Source organism: Dipodomys spectabilis, unplaced genomic scaffold, assembly GCF_019054845.1.
Source record: "Dipodomys spectabilis isolate Male_0828 unplaced genomic scaffold, ASM1905484v1 ptg000073l, whole genome shotgun sequence".
NCBI classification, from domain to species: Eukaryota; Metazoa; Chordata; class Mammalia; order Rodentia; family Heteromyidae; genus Dipodomys; species Dipodomys spectabilis.
The window spans coordinates 1,434,435-1,447,828 of NW_024870750.1; the positions used below are offsets into that span (position 1 = coordinate 1,434,435).

General features: G+C 36.0%; 1 protein-coding gene across 10 annotated transcripts in view; it reads left to right on the forward strand.

Moving 5' to 3' along the window:
- Ktn1 (kinectin 1) overlaps positions 1–13,394 on the forward strand; it is a 94,932-nt gene that overhangs the window by 25,666 nt on the left and 55,872 nt on the right. For all 10 annotated transcript variants that reach the window (XM_042682474.1, XM_042682473.1, XM_042682475.1 and 7 more), the window contains exons 6-10: positions 1,899–2,015; positions 3,866–4,006; positions 7,983–8,089; positions 9,773–9,905; positions 11,721–11,808. In XM_042682474.1, coding sequence (XP_042538408.1) covers positions 1,899–2,015; positions 3,866–4,006; positions 7,983–8,089; positions 9,773–9,905; positions 11,721–11,808 — 586 coding nt within the window. The remainder of the gene's footprint in view (positions 1–1,898; positions 2,016–3,865; positions 4,007–7,982; positions 8,090–9,772; positions 9,906–11,720; positions 11,809–13,394) is intronic.

Sequence of the window (13,394 nt, forward strand, 5' to 3'; positions counted from 1 at the left end):
CCTGTCTTAGTCCTTTAAAAAAAATTGAACAAAATAACCAAAAAAACCTTAATATTTTATTTTTTATCTACTATCTACCCTTGAGAGAAAAAGACCCTAGCCCTTCCTTTTTATAGCAGTGTGTTCTTTTCTGTTTGCTACCTGTAAGAAGGCAAATACTGGGATGCTGTTACTTTTACTTTGAGATTTATTAGCTTACGTTTAACCTCATTATGTGGTCTTACTCTCTGAAGTTTTGTTTGTGATTTTTTTCTCTTTTCTAGAAATAACTACTATATTAGATCTGTAAAGATTGTGATGACATTTTTATTACAGTTTTTGTTCTTTAACAACTTTTTTTCTGCTAATTTTTTTCACTTACCATTTGTATTTTTCCTACAACTTTCCTTTTTAAAGTAGGCTGTGTAGACACATTGTTATATTGCTCTGTCTAATTGTCAGTCTCTCTCTCTCTTGAATGTTTGTCTGTCCATTTGTCCACCCACCCACCCACCCACCCACCCACCCACCCACCCATCCATCCATCCATCCATCCATCCATCCATCCATCCATCCATCCATCCATCCATCCATCATCCATCCATCTTGCCTGCCTGCCTGCCTGCCTGCCTTCCTATTTTGCCTATCTTGTCTATCCTGTCTATCCATCTTGGTCCTGGGGCTTGAAGTCAGAGTCTGAGTCTGTCTCTGAGATTTTTTGCTAGTATCTTACCACTTGAACTACACCTTAACTGCTAGCTTTTTGGTGGTTAATTGGAAATAATTTTATGGACTTTACCTGTCAGGCTGGCTTTGAACTGTGATCCTCAAATCTCAACCTCCTGAGTACCAGCATTACAGACACCATGAGCAACTAGTGCCTTGCTTACTTTACTTTTTCATTTTATTTTACTTATTTTAAATTTATTTCACAAATACTTCTCCCCTAAGAAGAGCATTCTCTTAGGTCATCTCTATGCTTAAAGGTGATAATAGTGAAGGACTAAGGCAGGCTGATATTCTGAAATAATCCTTTGGCCAAGTTAAAGTCTTCCAGATAAAGACTTGTGGCCTTAGTAGAGAAAAGTCTCTTTTCATTCATTCTGCTTCATCGTTAGTGCTCTCTGAGCAAAGTTTATGTGTTTTTTTTTTCTTCCTTCATTCTTCCTCCTTGAGGCTTTCATTGATTTTTTTCTTCTGTGAAATGCTTGTTAACTTTAGAGAACTACATACCCATGGCATCTCTGCAGCAATAGGCATGCTCTGACAGCATTGTTAAGCACCTGGGAGGGTTTGGTCTTTACTTCTATGTTAGTATTGTGTTGTGATTATAAATACATGATTGTTTCATTGGAGGTAGGTTATGTTTTGGTTTCATATTTCTTTTAGTCTTCTAGAAGGAAAAGAAGGGATATTGCTAATTTTGACTTTATGCTTAAAACGAGAAGTCCTATAATTCTTTGTAAAATGTGTGTGTATGTTTTTTTTTTTTTTAATTTTTCTTTTGTCTGTTGTGGAGCCTGAACTCTGGGCCTGGGCACTTTCCCTCAGCTCTTCAGCTCAAGGCTAGTGTTCTACCACTTTGAGCAACAGCACTACTTCGGCTTTTTTTTTTTTCCTGCTTATGAGGTGCTGAGGAATGGAACCCAGGGCCTCATGCATGCAAAGCAAGCTATACCACTGAGCCACCTTCCCAACCCTATAAAACGTGTTTCTTGATATGTAATTCTAATTGATTGGTTATGTTAGATAAACATTATAATGATTTTCCTAAATTTTGCAGTTTAGGCAGTCACTTTACTTTGTATGCTGTACATTGACCTCTACATGGACCCAAAAACTTGATATTAGATTATTTCATTTATAGTTTTCATTAGCCATATCAACTAATACTGATCTGAATTGATGTCTCATTGTAGTCAAGTAAAGGAGAATTGACTGCACTTCTGCATCAGCTTCAGGAAAAGGACAAATTGCTTGCTGCTCTAAAGGAAGATGGTGCTGCAGCAAAGGATCGCTGTAAACAGTTAACCCAGGTGAAGACATTCTTAGGTTCAATGGATATAGTTCCTAAATCAAAACAATGAAAGGATAAACATTGCCCCTTTTCCCTGATTTCATTATTTGTATAATAAATTTATACCAAAAAATAACTTTTTTCAGAATTTTTATAGTAAAGTTTCTTACTCAAGACATAACCTATGTTATAGCTGAATTATTAATTTAAAATAACAGTACTTAACTAGATATCTTAATCTTATGCTATCATTCTGTTGAGAGGCCTGGGAATTTATTTTATTCATTTATTTATTTATTTTGTCGGTCGTGGGGCTTGAACTCTGGGCCTGGGCACTTATCTCTGAGCTCTTCAGCTCAAGGTGAGTGCTCTACTACTTGAGCCACAGCGCCACATCTGGTTTTCTAGTGGTTTATTGTAGATAAGAGTCTCATGGACTTTCCTGCCTGGGCTGGCTTTGAACTGTGCTCCTCAGATCTCAGCCTCCTGAGTAGCTAGGATTACAGGCGTGAGCTACTGCGCCCAGCGGAAGTTTATTTGAAAATAGTTAGACCTACATCTATTCTCTGTATAAGAACAAAACTTGATTGTAATCTTAAGTTCAATTTATGGGGTAAATGAAAAGCATTCATAGAAGTCACTTATTTATAAACAGTATGTTTACAATTTTTATCAACTTCAAACCCCATTAATTTTAGTTTAGAAGGGGAAGAAACTACAAAACAGCAACAAAAAGCAAAACAAACTTAAAAAATTATGTAGAATAAAAGAAAATAATTCAAACTAAAAATAATTTGATTTTCTTCCTCAAGTGTTTATTATTTCTCCATTTAAGAATTAAATATAGTGGGGAAATGAGTTTGATTTATCCACCTACCTAGTTACTTGATGTATCTAGAGAATGAATAGGCTTTGCTTAAATATAAACCCTTTATGTTATTTTCAAGTGAATGTGAAATCAATGCAAGTACCCTTTTAGATATGATAAGTCTGCTTCCTTACGGTTACTTAGTTTTATGTGACAATTGCTTGTAGACTGTTTAAAAATAAGTTAGCTATTTTTTGATAACTTGTACTTAAGATGTGTATATTTCTTAGTTACATTGTGTATCAGTGTAACAACTTGCAAATACAAATAAAAAATTTAAGGGTATAAACTAACTTAGAAGCAATCATAAATGACAAAATTGTTTTGTCAATTAGTTTCTTAGAGCAGGGACATGGACTAATTAGTCATATCTACAGATGACAAATTGGTTGGCTTTGATGTACTGTGGTAATATTCTAGGAGTTGATAACACTTGAAAAAGAAAGTGAAAACCCTTTTAGTATTTGAGTTGGGAAGATGACAAAGATTTGACTTCTGACTTTTACCCAAACTTTTGTTTTAATACAGATATAATCTAATCTCGTCTAAGGGAAGAGATTAAGCTTTTTTCCCTCTGTACTAAGACCTGTTTTTTTCTTTTTTTTCTAGGCCTTTTTTAGTATCCTCAGAAATAACAGGTCCTTGAAAATAATAACTAACTTTTGAAGTATGTTTTTAGTAATCAAGTTACACTACAGGATTTATCCTAGGCTCTCAGTGTTTTAATTTTTAAACCAAAAAGTTCATTTTCTAAAGCACTTGGTGGCAAAATGCTTATAAAATGGTCTGAACTTAGGTAAGAGGTAGAGTTAGTTTTTTTTTGTCTTTTTTTCCTTTGAATTTTTTGATTTTGCTTTTTGAACATCTTTTTAGCATTCAGGATAATTTTACTCATTTTTTTTGGGGGGGGGGTAGGTTACAGGCCTATAGTACATTTCAAGTAAGTTCTTTATAGTTTTTTTTTTGAATCTTCCCCTCCTCCTCATGTTTTACTCTTTCAGGAGCTGATGACAGAGAAAGAAAGAAGCAATGTGGTTATGGCAAGGATGAAAGATCGGATTGGAACATTAGAAAAGGAACATAATGTATTTCAAAACAAGATGCATGTCAGTTATCAAGAGACTCAACAGATACAGATGAAGGTATATTTTTGTTCTTTAGATATGTGATAAAATGAATGCATTTAGCTAATTAGCAGACTTCAAAGTATCTTATACATACAAGGCATTATGCTGGACCATTGGCATAGAATAGCTAGTCAAATTCACTCCTCATTCTTAGGTAAATTTTCTGGTTAGGGATTAGAGGTAGGGAGGCTGGAAGTAGATAAAGAAATAGACTATGAAAATAGATCCAGCATTATGTACCAAGGAGCAGTGGAGATATTAGGAAGTAGATAGAATGTGTTGATTTTTTTTTTTAAATCAGGCATTGTAAAGTGTGAATGAGAAAAGGGTATGTATATAAGTGCTACTTGGTGTGATTCTTTAGTTCTATACCTAGAGATAATGACTTATATGTCTCTTATATGACCCAGGATTATGTTTCCACTGTGCAAAAATGAATAAGAGTTCTGGGAATTGGGAGCCAGGATAGAAATGAAGAAGAGAAAGATGTAGAGAAGCATGTAGGGTCCTATCTAAGGACCTTGTCTGAAGACTTGGCAGACAATAAAAGAGTTAAAGCAAGCCAGCAGTAATTATTATTATATTTAATTTTCACTCTGGTAACAATGTGTAGAGTCAAACAAGGGGTAGTTTGAAGGGTTTTGGAGGAATTCAAGTCAGAGAAAACAAGGAGGCCAGGTGCCTGTGGCTCATGCCTGTAATCTTAGGTCCCAAGTTCAAGTCCCATGACTGACAAAAAAAGAACACATAAGGAACAAAAATCAGATGTTGAAAATGAAGGAATACGTTTGAGTAAAAATAATAGAGTTGAGTAGATGGGGCTTGGTGTTAAGAACGGAGGGGAAAAATTGGAGCAGAGAGGGGATAATAGTGTATAATGATTCTTGAGTTTTGACTTACCTTTTGTCTCTTGTTATACTCTTGTTATACCTATCTTCTGTTAACATTTCTAGAGAGTCAGTTCTTACTGTTTGTCTTTTCCATGTGTCATGAGTTTTCATGATTCTGCTTAGGTCTAGACTAGTGAATTCTGCCTCTCTTTCTCTCCTGCTCTGCCTGGTTCCATGTTCTGAAGAACATGGATTCAGTCTCCTTGCCAAGTGAGCTAATAATACTACCCTTAGTTGAATTCTCTGGGTCAGTGACACTTTGAAATTGTTACTTTCATTTGCTGGCTAATACTTCAATTTGGAAGGTCTGTCATTATGTCAGATTTAACATGTCTAAAGCTAAATTCTTGCCTGTTGATCAACATTATTTTCCTTATGCTTGAATCTTTTGCTTTTTCTTTCTCAGTCTGAAAATTGGTCTGAATCTTAAAGATTCAGATTGCACTTGGTTGTTAAGTATCTTTATTTCATAGTAGGATAATTATAGCCCCTTATTAATACTTTGCTCTTTTCCATTCTAACTGTAACTGATACTAGATAATTTTTTATGACATTACTTTGATTATATTGCCAGTCTGCCAAACTTTATAAAATTATTCCTTACTGCTGAGTTCGAGTATTTTTCATGGAAATGTTACTGATAACAAAAAAGAAGTGAATGAAACTGTTGTCAGGTTGTTACTCTGTCCATAGGTTCTAGCTTTCATTTGGCCCACTCTGCAATCTTGTCATTCTCCAGCCATTTGCTATATTCTTTTATCAATCAGGTTATTGAATAACTGATTTAAAGTGATCTTTTCTTAATTCCTATTTATTGTTTATTTGAAATACAATCAAGTACTTGTAGCAGCATCTCTTTTTGAAGGTGATGATACCGAAATGATCCAACATTCTTTTACCTAATTACTTATGGAGATCAGGATATAGATTCCATATAAATTCTCTGAAAAATAAGGGCTGGGAATGTAGCTTAGTGGTAGAGTGCTTTACTTAGTATGCATGAAGTCCTGGGTTTGATTCCTCAGTACCACACACACAGTAAAATCTGGAAGTGGTGCTGTGGCTCAAGTGTTAGAATGCTAGCCTTGAGCAAAAGCTCAGAGACAGTTCCTAGGCCCTGAGTTCAAGCCCCAAGATGGGGGATGGGGGTAAGAAAAAAAACATATCATTTTCAATTAATTTGAATTACTAATAAAGTTATCAACACTTAATTTCCCTAAAAAGTAATTTTTTTTTTTTTGGTTGGTCATGGGGCTTGAACTCTGGGCTGAGTGCTGTCCCTGCGCTCTTCAGCTCAAGGCGAGTGCTCTACTGCTTGAGCCACAGCGCCACTTCTGGTTTTCTAGTGGTTTATTGGAGATAAGAGTCTCATGGACTTTCCTGCCCGGGCCCGGCTTTGAACTGTGATCCTCAGATCTCAGCCTCCTGAGTAGCTAGGATTACAGGCGTGAGCCACCAAATAATTTTGCATAATAAAGTAATATGTCTTTGTCAATGTAAGATACAGTATTCTTCACTTCTGATCTGTTATTCTGAAATTAAAAAAATTAAAATCTAGAAGAAAGTTACATTGGTAGTTGCAGGGGCTAGAGAGAAGGTTGAATGAAGATTATTGGTTAATAGACATAGATTATAGTTTTAAAAGAATTAGAGAAGCAAATGGTAGTGATGACTGTAAAATAGTAAAGATATGTTTAAACCTGTTAGACCTTTTATCTGTTATGATGGCAGTGATGTAGCTTATCAGTAGTGTTGGCCTAGGATGTTCAAGGGTCTGAGTCAGATTTCAAGCAGTCCCACCATAAAAAAGACTAATATGCTGGGTTCCAGTGGTTCATGACTGTAATCTCAGAAGACTGAGATGAGGTTCAAAGCCAGCCCTGGCAGGAAACTATGTGAGACTCTGATCTCCAATTAAATCACAGAAAAAGCCAGAAGTGGCACTGTGCCCAAATTGTAGAGTGCTAGCTAGCCTTGAGCAAAAAAAGGAACACAGGGATAGCACCCAGGCTCAGAGTTCAAGCCTCAGGACCAGGAAAAGAAAAGATTAATATGTTAGTCTTTTTTTTTTGTTGTTTTTGTTGGTCATGGGGCTTGAACGCTGGGTGCTGTCCCTGAGCTCTTCAGCTCAAGGCAAGTGCTCTACCACTTGAGCCACAGCGCCACTTCCAGTTTTCTGGTGGAGCTAAGAGTCTCATGGACTTTTCTGCTTGGGCTGGTTTTGAACTGGGATCCTCACATCTCAGCCTCCTATGTAGGTAGGGTTACAGTCATGAGTTAGTCCATAGTATGTTTATATTTACTAGTAGTCAGGATATTTTTCAGGTAGGTTTTTGTATTATCTAATTATGTTTCAATTTGTTTCAATTTGTGACTTAATATAAGTGCATTTGAGTATATTTTCAGTTTTTAAACTTTAGGTAACTGAACTCTTTCATTTAAAAATATTGCTAATATCAAACTGACAGGCAGGTGTAACCCTATATTGAGTAAGCAAGACCTAAACAATCTTTTAATTCTGAAATTAGGTGTTTTATATTTCAAATAAAGCAATGGCTAGCCTTATTTTTGATTCTGTTGCAGCTTCTATTTACATTTATCAGTTTATACTATTAATAAAGTTCTTTAAATGTGTTTATATTTACTTGAAAAGAATAATTCTGATTTTATTCTACATTTTTTTTTACATTCTCATGATAGTAAAATTTCTTCTAAATAGGTAACTTTTGGGCCAGGTATAATGGTACATATCCTTTTTCCCAGCTCCTCATCAAACAGGGACAGATCTCTGTTGGAGGCTGTGGGAGTTGTGGGGAAGATAAGAGGCTGAATGTAGGAGTAGATTAATGATCATATCTTAAATAAGCTGGCAGGAAAGCTAGCACACCTGTATTTCTAGCTGCTCAGGAGGTGGAAATCATTGCCTGAGGCCAGCTTTGGCAAAAACAAACAAACATGAGACCTTACCTGAAAAATGCACTAAAAGCATAAAGACTAGGGACATGTTTCAAGAAGCACTGAGTTCAGTACTCAATACTGGGTGTTGGGGGAAAAGTAGCTTTGTCAGTTTTTCTTTTCTAAATCTTTTTTGTGTAAAATAGTTTCAACAAGTTCGAGAGCAGATGGAAGCAGAGATAGCTCACTTGAAGCAGGAAAATGGTATATTGAGAGATGCAGTCAGCAATACTACAAACCAGCTGGAAAGCAAGTATGTTTCTAAAATGTTACATTTTAAGTTAAATATAAAGTACTTTTTCTTTTAATTGTAAAGGTGATGTATAGAGGGGATATAGTTACATAAGTCAGGTGATGAATACATTTCTTTTTAGAGTATTTTCTTAAATTATATTTGATAGTAATTGTTTAGACTTCTGTTTCTTACATTTGCTTGTAAAATTGAGTTACTTTTATAAACAATTCTTTTTCACTGTGTGAAGGACTTTAGCTACATATCAACTACATATCATATATGTGTATATAATGAATGTGTATCTTTTTATGTATGTTATATACATATATATTTCTATTAGTGGAGCACTCTTAAAATTTATCAGGCTGAATTTAAAGTTTTAAACCATGTGTCCCCTATGACAGAATTCTCTAACTTCATTATTCTGAATAGCACCTGACTAATTTAAAAAGCTCTGTGGCTCTCAGGTGATGCTTAGGAGTCTACAAGTAAAGATACATTCCTATAGATTAGATAGGATATAGATGATTCTTTTTTTTTTTTAATTTAATTTAATTTTATTTGTGAACATACTGTACAGAGGGGTTACAATTACATGGGCAGGATAATGCATACATTTCTTACCAAGCATTGCAGCCTCCTCCTTTGGAGGATATAGATGATTCTTGAGCCACTTGAGAAAAATTATATTTAAAGCTGAGTGCCAGTGGCCCATGCCACTGCCCTAGCTTACTCAGGATGCTGAGATCTGAGGATCTTGGTTTGAAGCCATCTAAGGTGGAAAAGTCCATGAGATTTTTATCTTTAATTAAGCCACCCAAAAAGCTGAAAGTGGAGTTGCGGTTCAGGTGGTAAAGTGGTAGCCTTCAGGTTCTGAGAACTGGTGTATGTACACACACACAGACACACACACACACACGGCACACACGTCAGTTTATGAGTACAATACATTTTGATCAGTGTCATTTCTTTTATCTTTCACCCCTTCCTTTGATGTCCCTAATCTCTCCCAGCCCCACCAAGAAATAATAATTTGTAGAAACTCATAGTCTAATAATACAGAGAAATAAGTACTCCACCTTACTTAATATTTTTTATTTTTTAATAACATGAACATTTATTTTATTAGAGTTAAAAAATGTTCTTTCTCTGGGTAACCAGAATAGTCCAGTTGCAATGAATTGGTTGAGTTTAATAAGTATCTAGAAGAGAACTTTAAGAATGACATTGTCTAGTTATCCTTATGAGTTTTTAATCATCTATTTTACTTGATATTTTATATTTTTAGAAATGATATAATTATCATTAAAATTATTTAAGGGGCTGGGAAGGTGGCTCAGTGGTAGAGCACTTGCCTTGCATGCCTGAGACCCTGGGTTCGATTCCTCAGCCCCACATAAGCAAAAAGAAAAAAGCCGGAAGTGGCGCTGTGGCTCAAGTGGTAGAGCGCTAGCCTTGAGCTGAAGAGCTGAGGGACAGCGCCCAGGCCCAGAGTTCAGGCCCCACGACCGGACCCAAAAAAAAAAAAAAAATTATTTAAGAATTTCACCTACCCCAACTTGATTATTAATGATCAGTTGTGTTCCTTTTCATTTTGCCATCAGGATTACCAGTTCAGCAAAACTAACATAAAATATATTGTATTTATTATTATGTATATGTGTAATAATGAAAGGTTCCTAATGTAGTTATTGTTTTCAGGCAGTCTGCAGAACTAAATAAACTACGCCAGGATTATGCTAGGTTGGTAAATGAGCTGACTGAGAAAACAGGAAAGCTACAGCAAGAGGAAGTTCAAAAGAAGAATGCTGAGCAAGCGGTCACCCAGTTGAAGGTAATATATTTCCATTTTTATTACTTTTTGAGTAATAGAGATATTTTACTTGGTAACCTAAATGTGTGTTTAAATTTGAGAAACACAATTTGAGGTTGAATAAGACACATAATTTAAGTGCTCTGGCTATACAGAAATGTCTTGATGAAAGAATTGAATGAATATAAACTTGAATTTGAAACTAAAGACTGAAGATAGGGAAAATATAGTTAGCTGATTGACTAGCATAAGTAAGTAGTGGAATTTAATTTCACTTTTGAGGGTATATAAGGCCTACATGTTTAGGAAATGTCATGTGGCTAAAATTACCTTTTTTTTATTGTAAAGATACTATACAGAGGGTTACAGTTACATGAAATAAATGAGTAAGGTAATAAGTATACTTCCTATTGAGCATTGTTACCCCCCTCCATTGTTTCCCCCCTACTATCCCTTCCCTCCCTACCTTCCCTGAGGTTCTTTTTTTTTTTTTAATTGTGATTAAGTGATTACATAATTTCCCAAATTCCACAGTATTGTGGAACAATGATGCTCATTTAAAGTCATAAGCTCATTCTAACTTTGCTGGTGCAAATTGTCTATCATGGTCTATAACATATAACGGTGTACCACATATACACCATACATGTGATCAGCAGCATGGGGATATTTAGTAGTGGTTCGACCATATGAGTGGAAGTTCTTTGCTTCTTAAGTCCTATTAATTTTGTCGTATCACCTAACATTTTGGATTTAACATCTACTCTTCAGGGAGACCATGTACTGTTTGTCTTTTTGATCTTGGCTTACCTCACTCAACATGATTTCTTCTAGCTCCATCCATTTCCCTGCAAATGCCATTATTTTGTCATTTCTAATGGCTGCATAATATTCCATTGTGTATAGATACCACAATTTTTGGATCCATTCATCTGTGGTGGGGCATCTGGGTTGTTTCCATATCCTAGCTATTGTGAACAGTGCTGCAATAAACATGGAGGTGCATGTGTCCTTGTATATTGGTTCCTGTTGTTCAGGGTAGATGCCTAGAACTAAAATTACCTTTTAAACATCCTTTTCTTCATTTGCAACTTGAAAATCTCAATATTTTTCTTAGCACATTGGATTAGTTTTCCCTTTAATTGAAAATAAGAACAAATACTGCTGCAGTGGCTTGCATTTGAGCCACAATAAACAAAAATATTACATACTGTATTTTCAGACACTAGAATGGTACTTGATAGAATGAGATGTTCATACTGTGAAGAGATGCATGCATGCAGGAACTTTCTCAGGCTTATTGAAAGAGGAGCAGATTGATTTCTCTTATATGTACTTGAGAGCCTTATGCATTTTCTTTTCTTTTCCCTTCCTTCTTTCCTTCCTTCCTTCCTTCCTTCCTTCCTTCCTTCCTTCCTTCCTTCCTTCCTTCCTTCCTTCCTTCCTTCCTTCCTTCCTTCCTTCCTTCCTTCCTCCCTCCCTCCCTCCCTCCTTCCCTCCTTCCCTTCCTTCTTTCCTTTCTTTGTCCCTCCCTCCCCCTCCCACCTCTCCCTCTCCTCCTCCCTCCTCTTCTCCCCCCATTTTTTTTCCCCCTCCCTCTCCTCTCTTCTCTTTGGTGCTGGTTCTAGGGCTTGAACTCAGGGACTGGGGCACTGTCTGTGATCTTTATTGCTCAAGGCAACTTGAGCCACAGCTGCACTTCTGGCTGGCAGATTATGAACATTATGTTTTATTAAAATGTAGAAGATAAATTGTTGTAAATGATACAAGTAGAAAATGCCTTGTTGAAGTCTTGTATTGGTGAGGATTTATCCTTCTCTCATTTTAAATATCAAGGTTCAATTACAAGAAGCTGAGAGGAGATGGGATGAAGTTCAAAGCTACATTAGGAAACGAACAGCAGAGCATGAGGCAGCACAGCAAGGTAAGGTACAAGACATTAATGTCAACTATGCATGCAATGTTTTATCCATCTGTGAGGAAGAGTATATTTGGCATTTTGGTTTCTTCTAGCTCAGTAAAAAATAGCTTTTAAAATCTACTAGTTTAGCCTAAAACATCAAGTTGTAGGCAAAATTTCAGAACACATTAGGGAAATAGAAGACTGTTTAAAAGCTATTAAAACCTATTAAAAAATTTTTTTGGAAGTGGCACTGTGACTCAAGTGGTAGCGTGCTTGCCTCAAGCTGAAGAGCTGAGGAACAATGCATTGGCCCAGAGTTCAAGCCCCATGACTGACAGAAAAAGTTTTTTTTTTTTTCCTGTAGTTTCCTCCTTTGGCTTCCTTGATTTAACTCTTCTTTTCACTTTTTGTTTCTAAGAAAAGATTCATAAGCTGGGCATTGGTGGCTCACACCTGCAATTCTAGCTACTCAGGAGGCTTAGATCCTGAGCATCATGGTTCAAAGCCAGCCTGAGCAGGAAATGTCATGAGATTCTAATCTCCAGTAACCACCAGAAAACTGGAAGTGGTGCTATGGCTCAAAGTGGTAGAGTGGTGGCTTTGAGTAAAAGAGCTCAAGGACAGTGCCTAGGTCTTGAGTTATGAGGAGAATAGTAATGAGAAGATTACCTCAAGCAGTTTTATTGAGCTATTTAAAAAACCTTAACTTCTACTCTTTACTATTCATAATTTGAAGGACCCATCTTGGAGATAATGGAGCTTGTGTTCTATATGTTATTTATGTCTCCACTATTCTCTTTCTTCCATAAAAGAGGGAGTTCCAAATAATTAGATAGAATTTTTGTCTCATTAGACTTTTGATTTTGTCTGAATCCTCTCTCTCTAGAATAACTATCTTCTTAATGTTTAAGTGTACAGAAGATTTGTAAAGGCCCATTTCTCTTTTTTTGTTCTAGTCCCGGGGCTTGAACTCAGGGATTATGCACTGTTCTTGAGCTCTTTGCTCAAGGCTAATGCCCTACCACTTGGCACAGTTCCACTTGCAGCTTTTCCTGGTTAATTGGAGATGAGACTCTCATCTCACAGATTTCTGCCCAGGCTGGCTTTGAATAGTGATCTTCAGATCTTAGCCTCTTGAGTAGCTAGGTGGTTTGAGCCACCTGTACCATGCCTTTTTTCTTTTTTTTTAGGCTAATATTTCATATTTTATGTCCCACCAGTGAAGCACAGAAATCTCACTAAAAGGATTAAAACTATAAGTGATATAACTGTAGAAAATAAAGTCACTTACTAGCTGTAACATTTCAAAATTTTCCCTTTTGGTTTTAGTGTTTTATCTTCCTTGTTTCTAAGCATACATGTCAGTACCTACGCTGGCCTTTCTTAATAGAAGTCTGATTATCTATTGGAGAAAATGAGGACTTACTTCCCACATCATTTCTCCTACCTGCCTGTTTGTCATTGGCCTGAATTGTTAATGTATGTTTTTTGATTGACAATATTGATTATACATTATGTATAGTAGAATGCTGAGCCAAGCTATATGTAAAACTGATTCTTTCCTTTACCAGCTGTTTATTTTCTGGACCTAATTATTGCTTTATTGC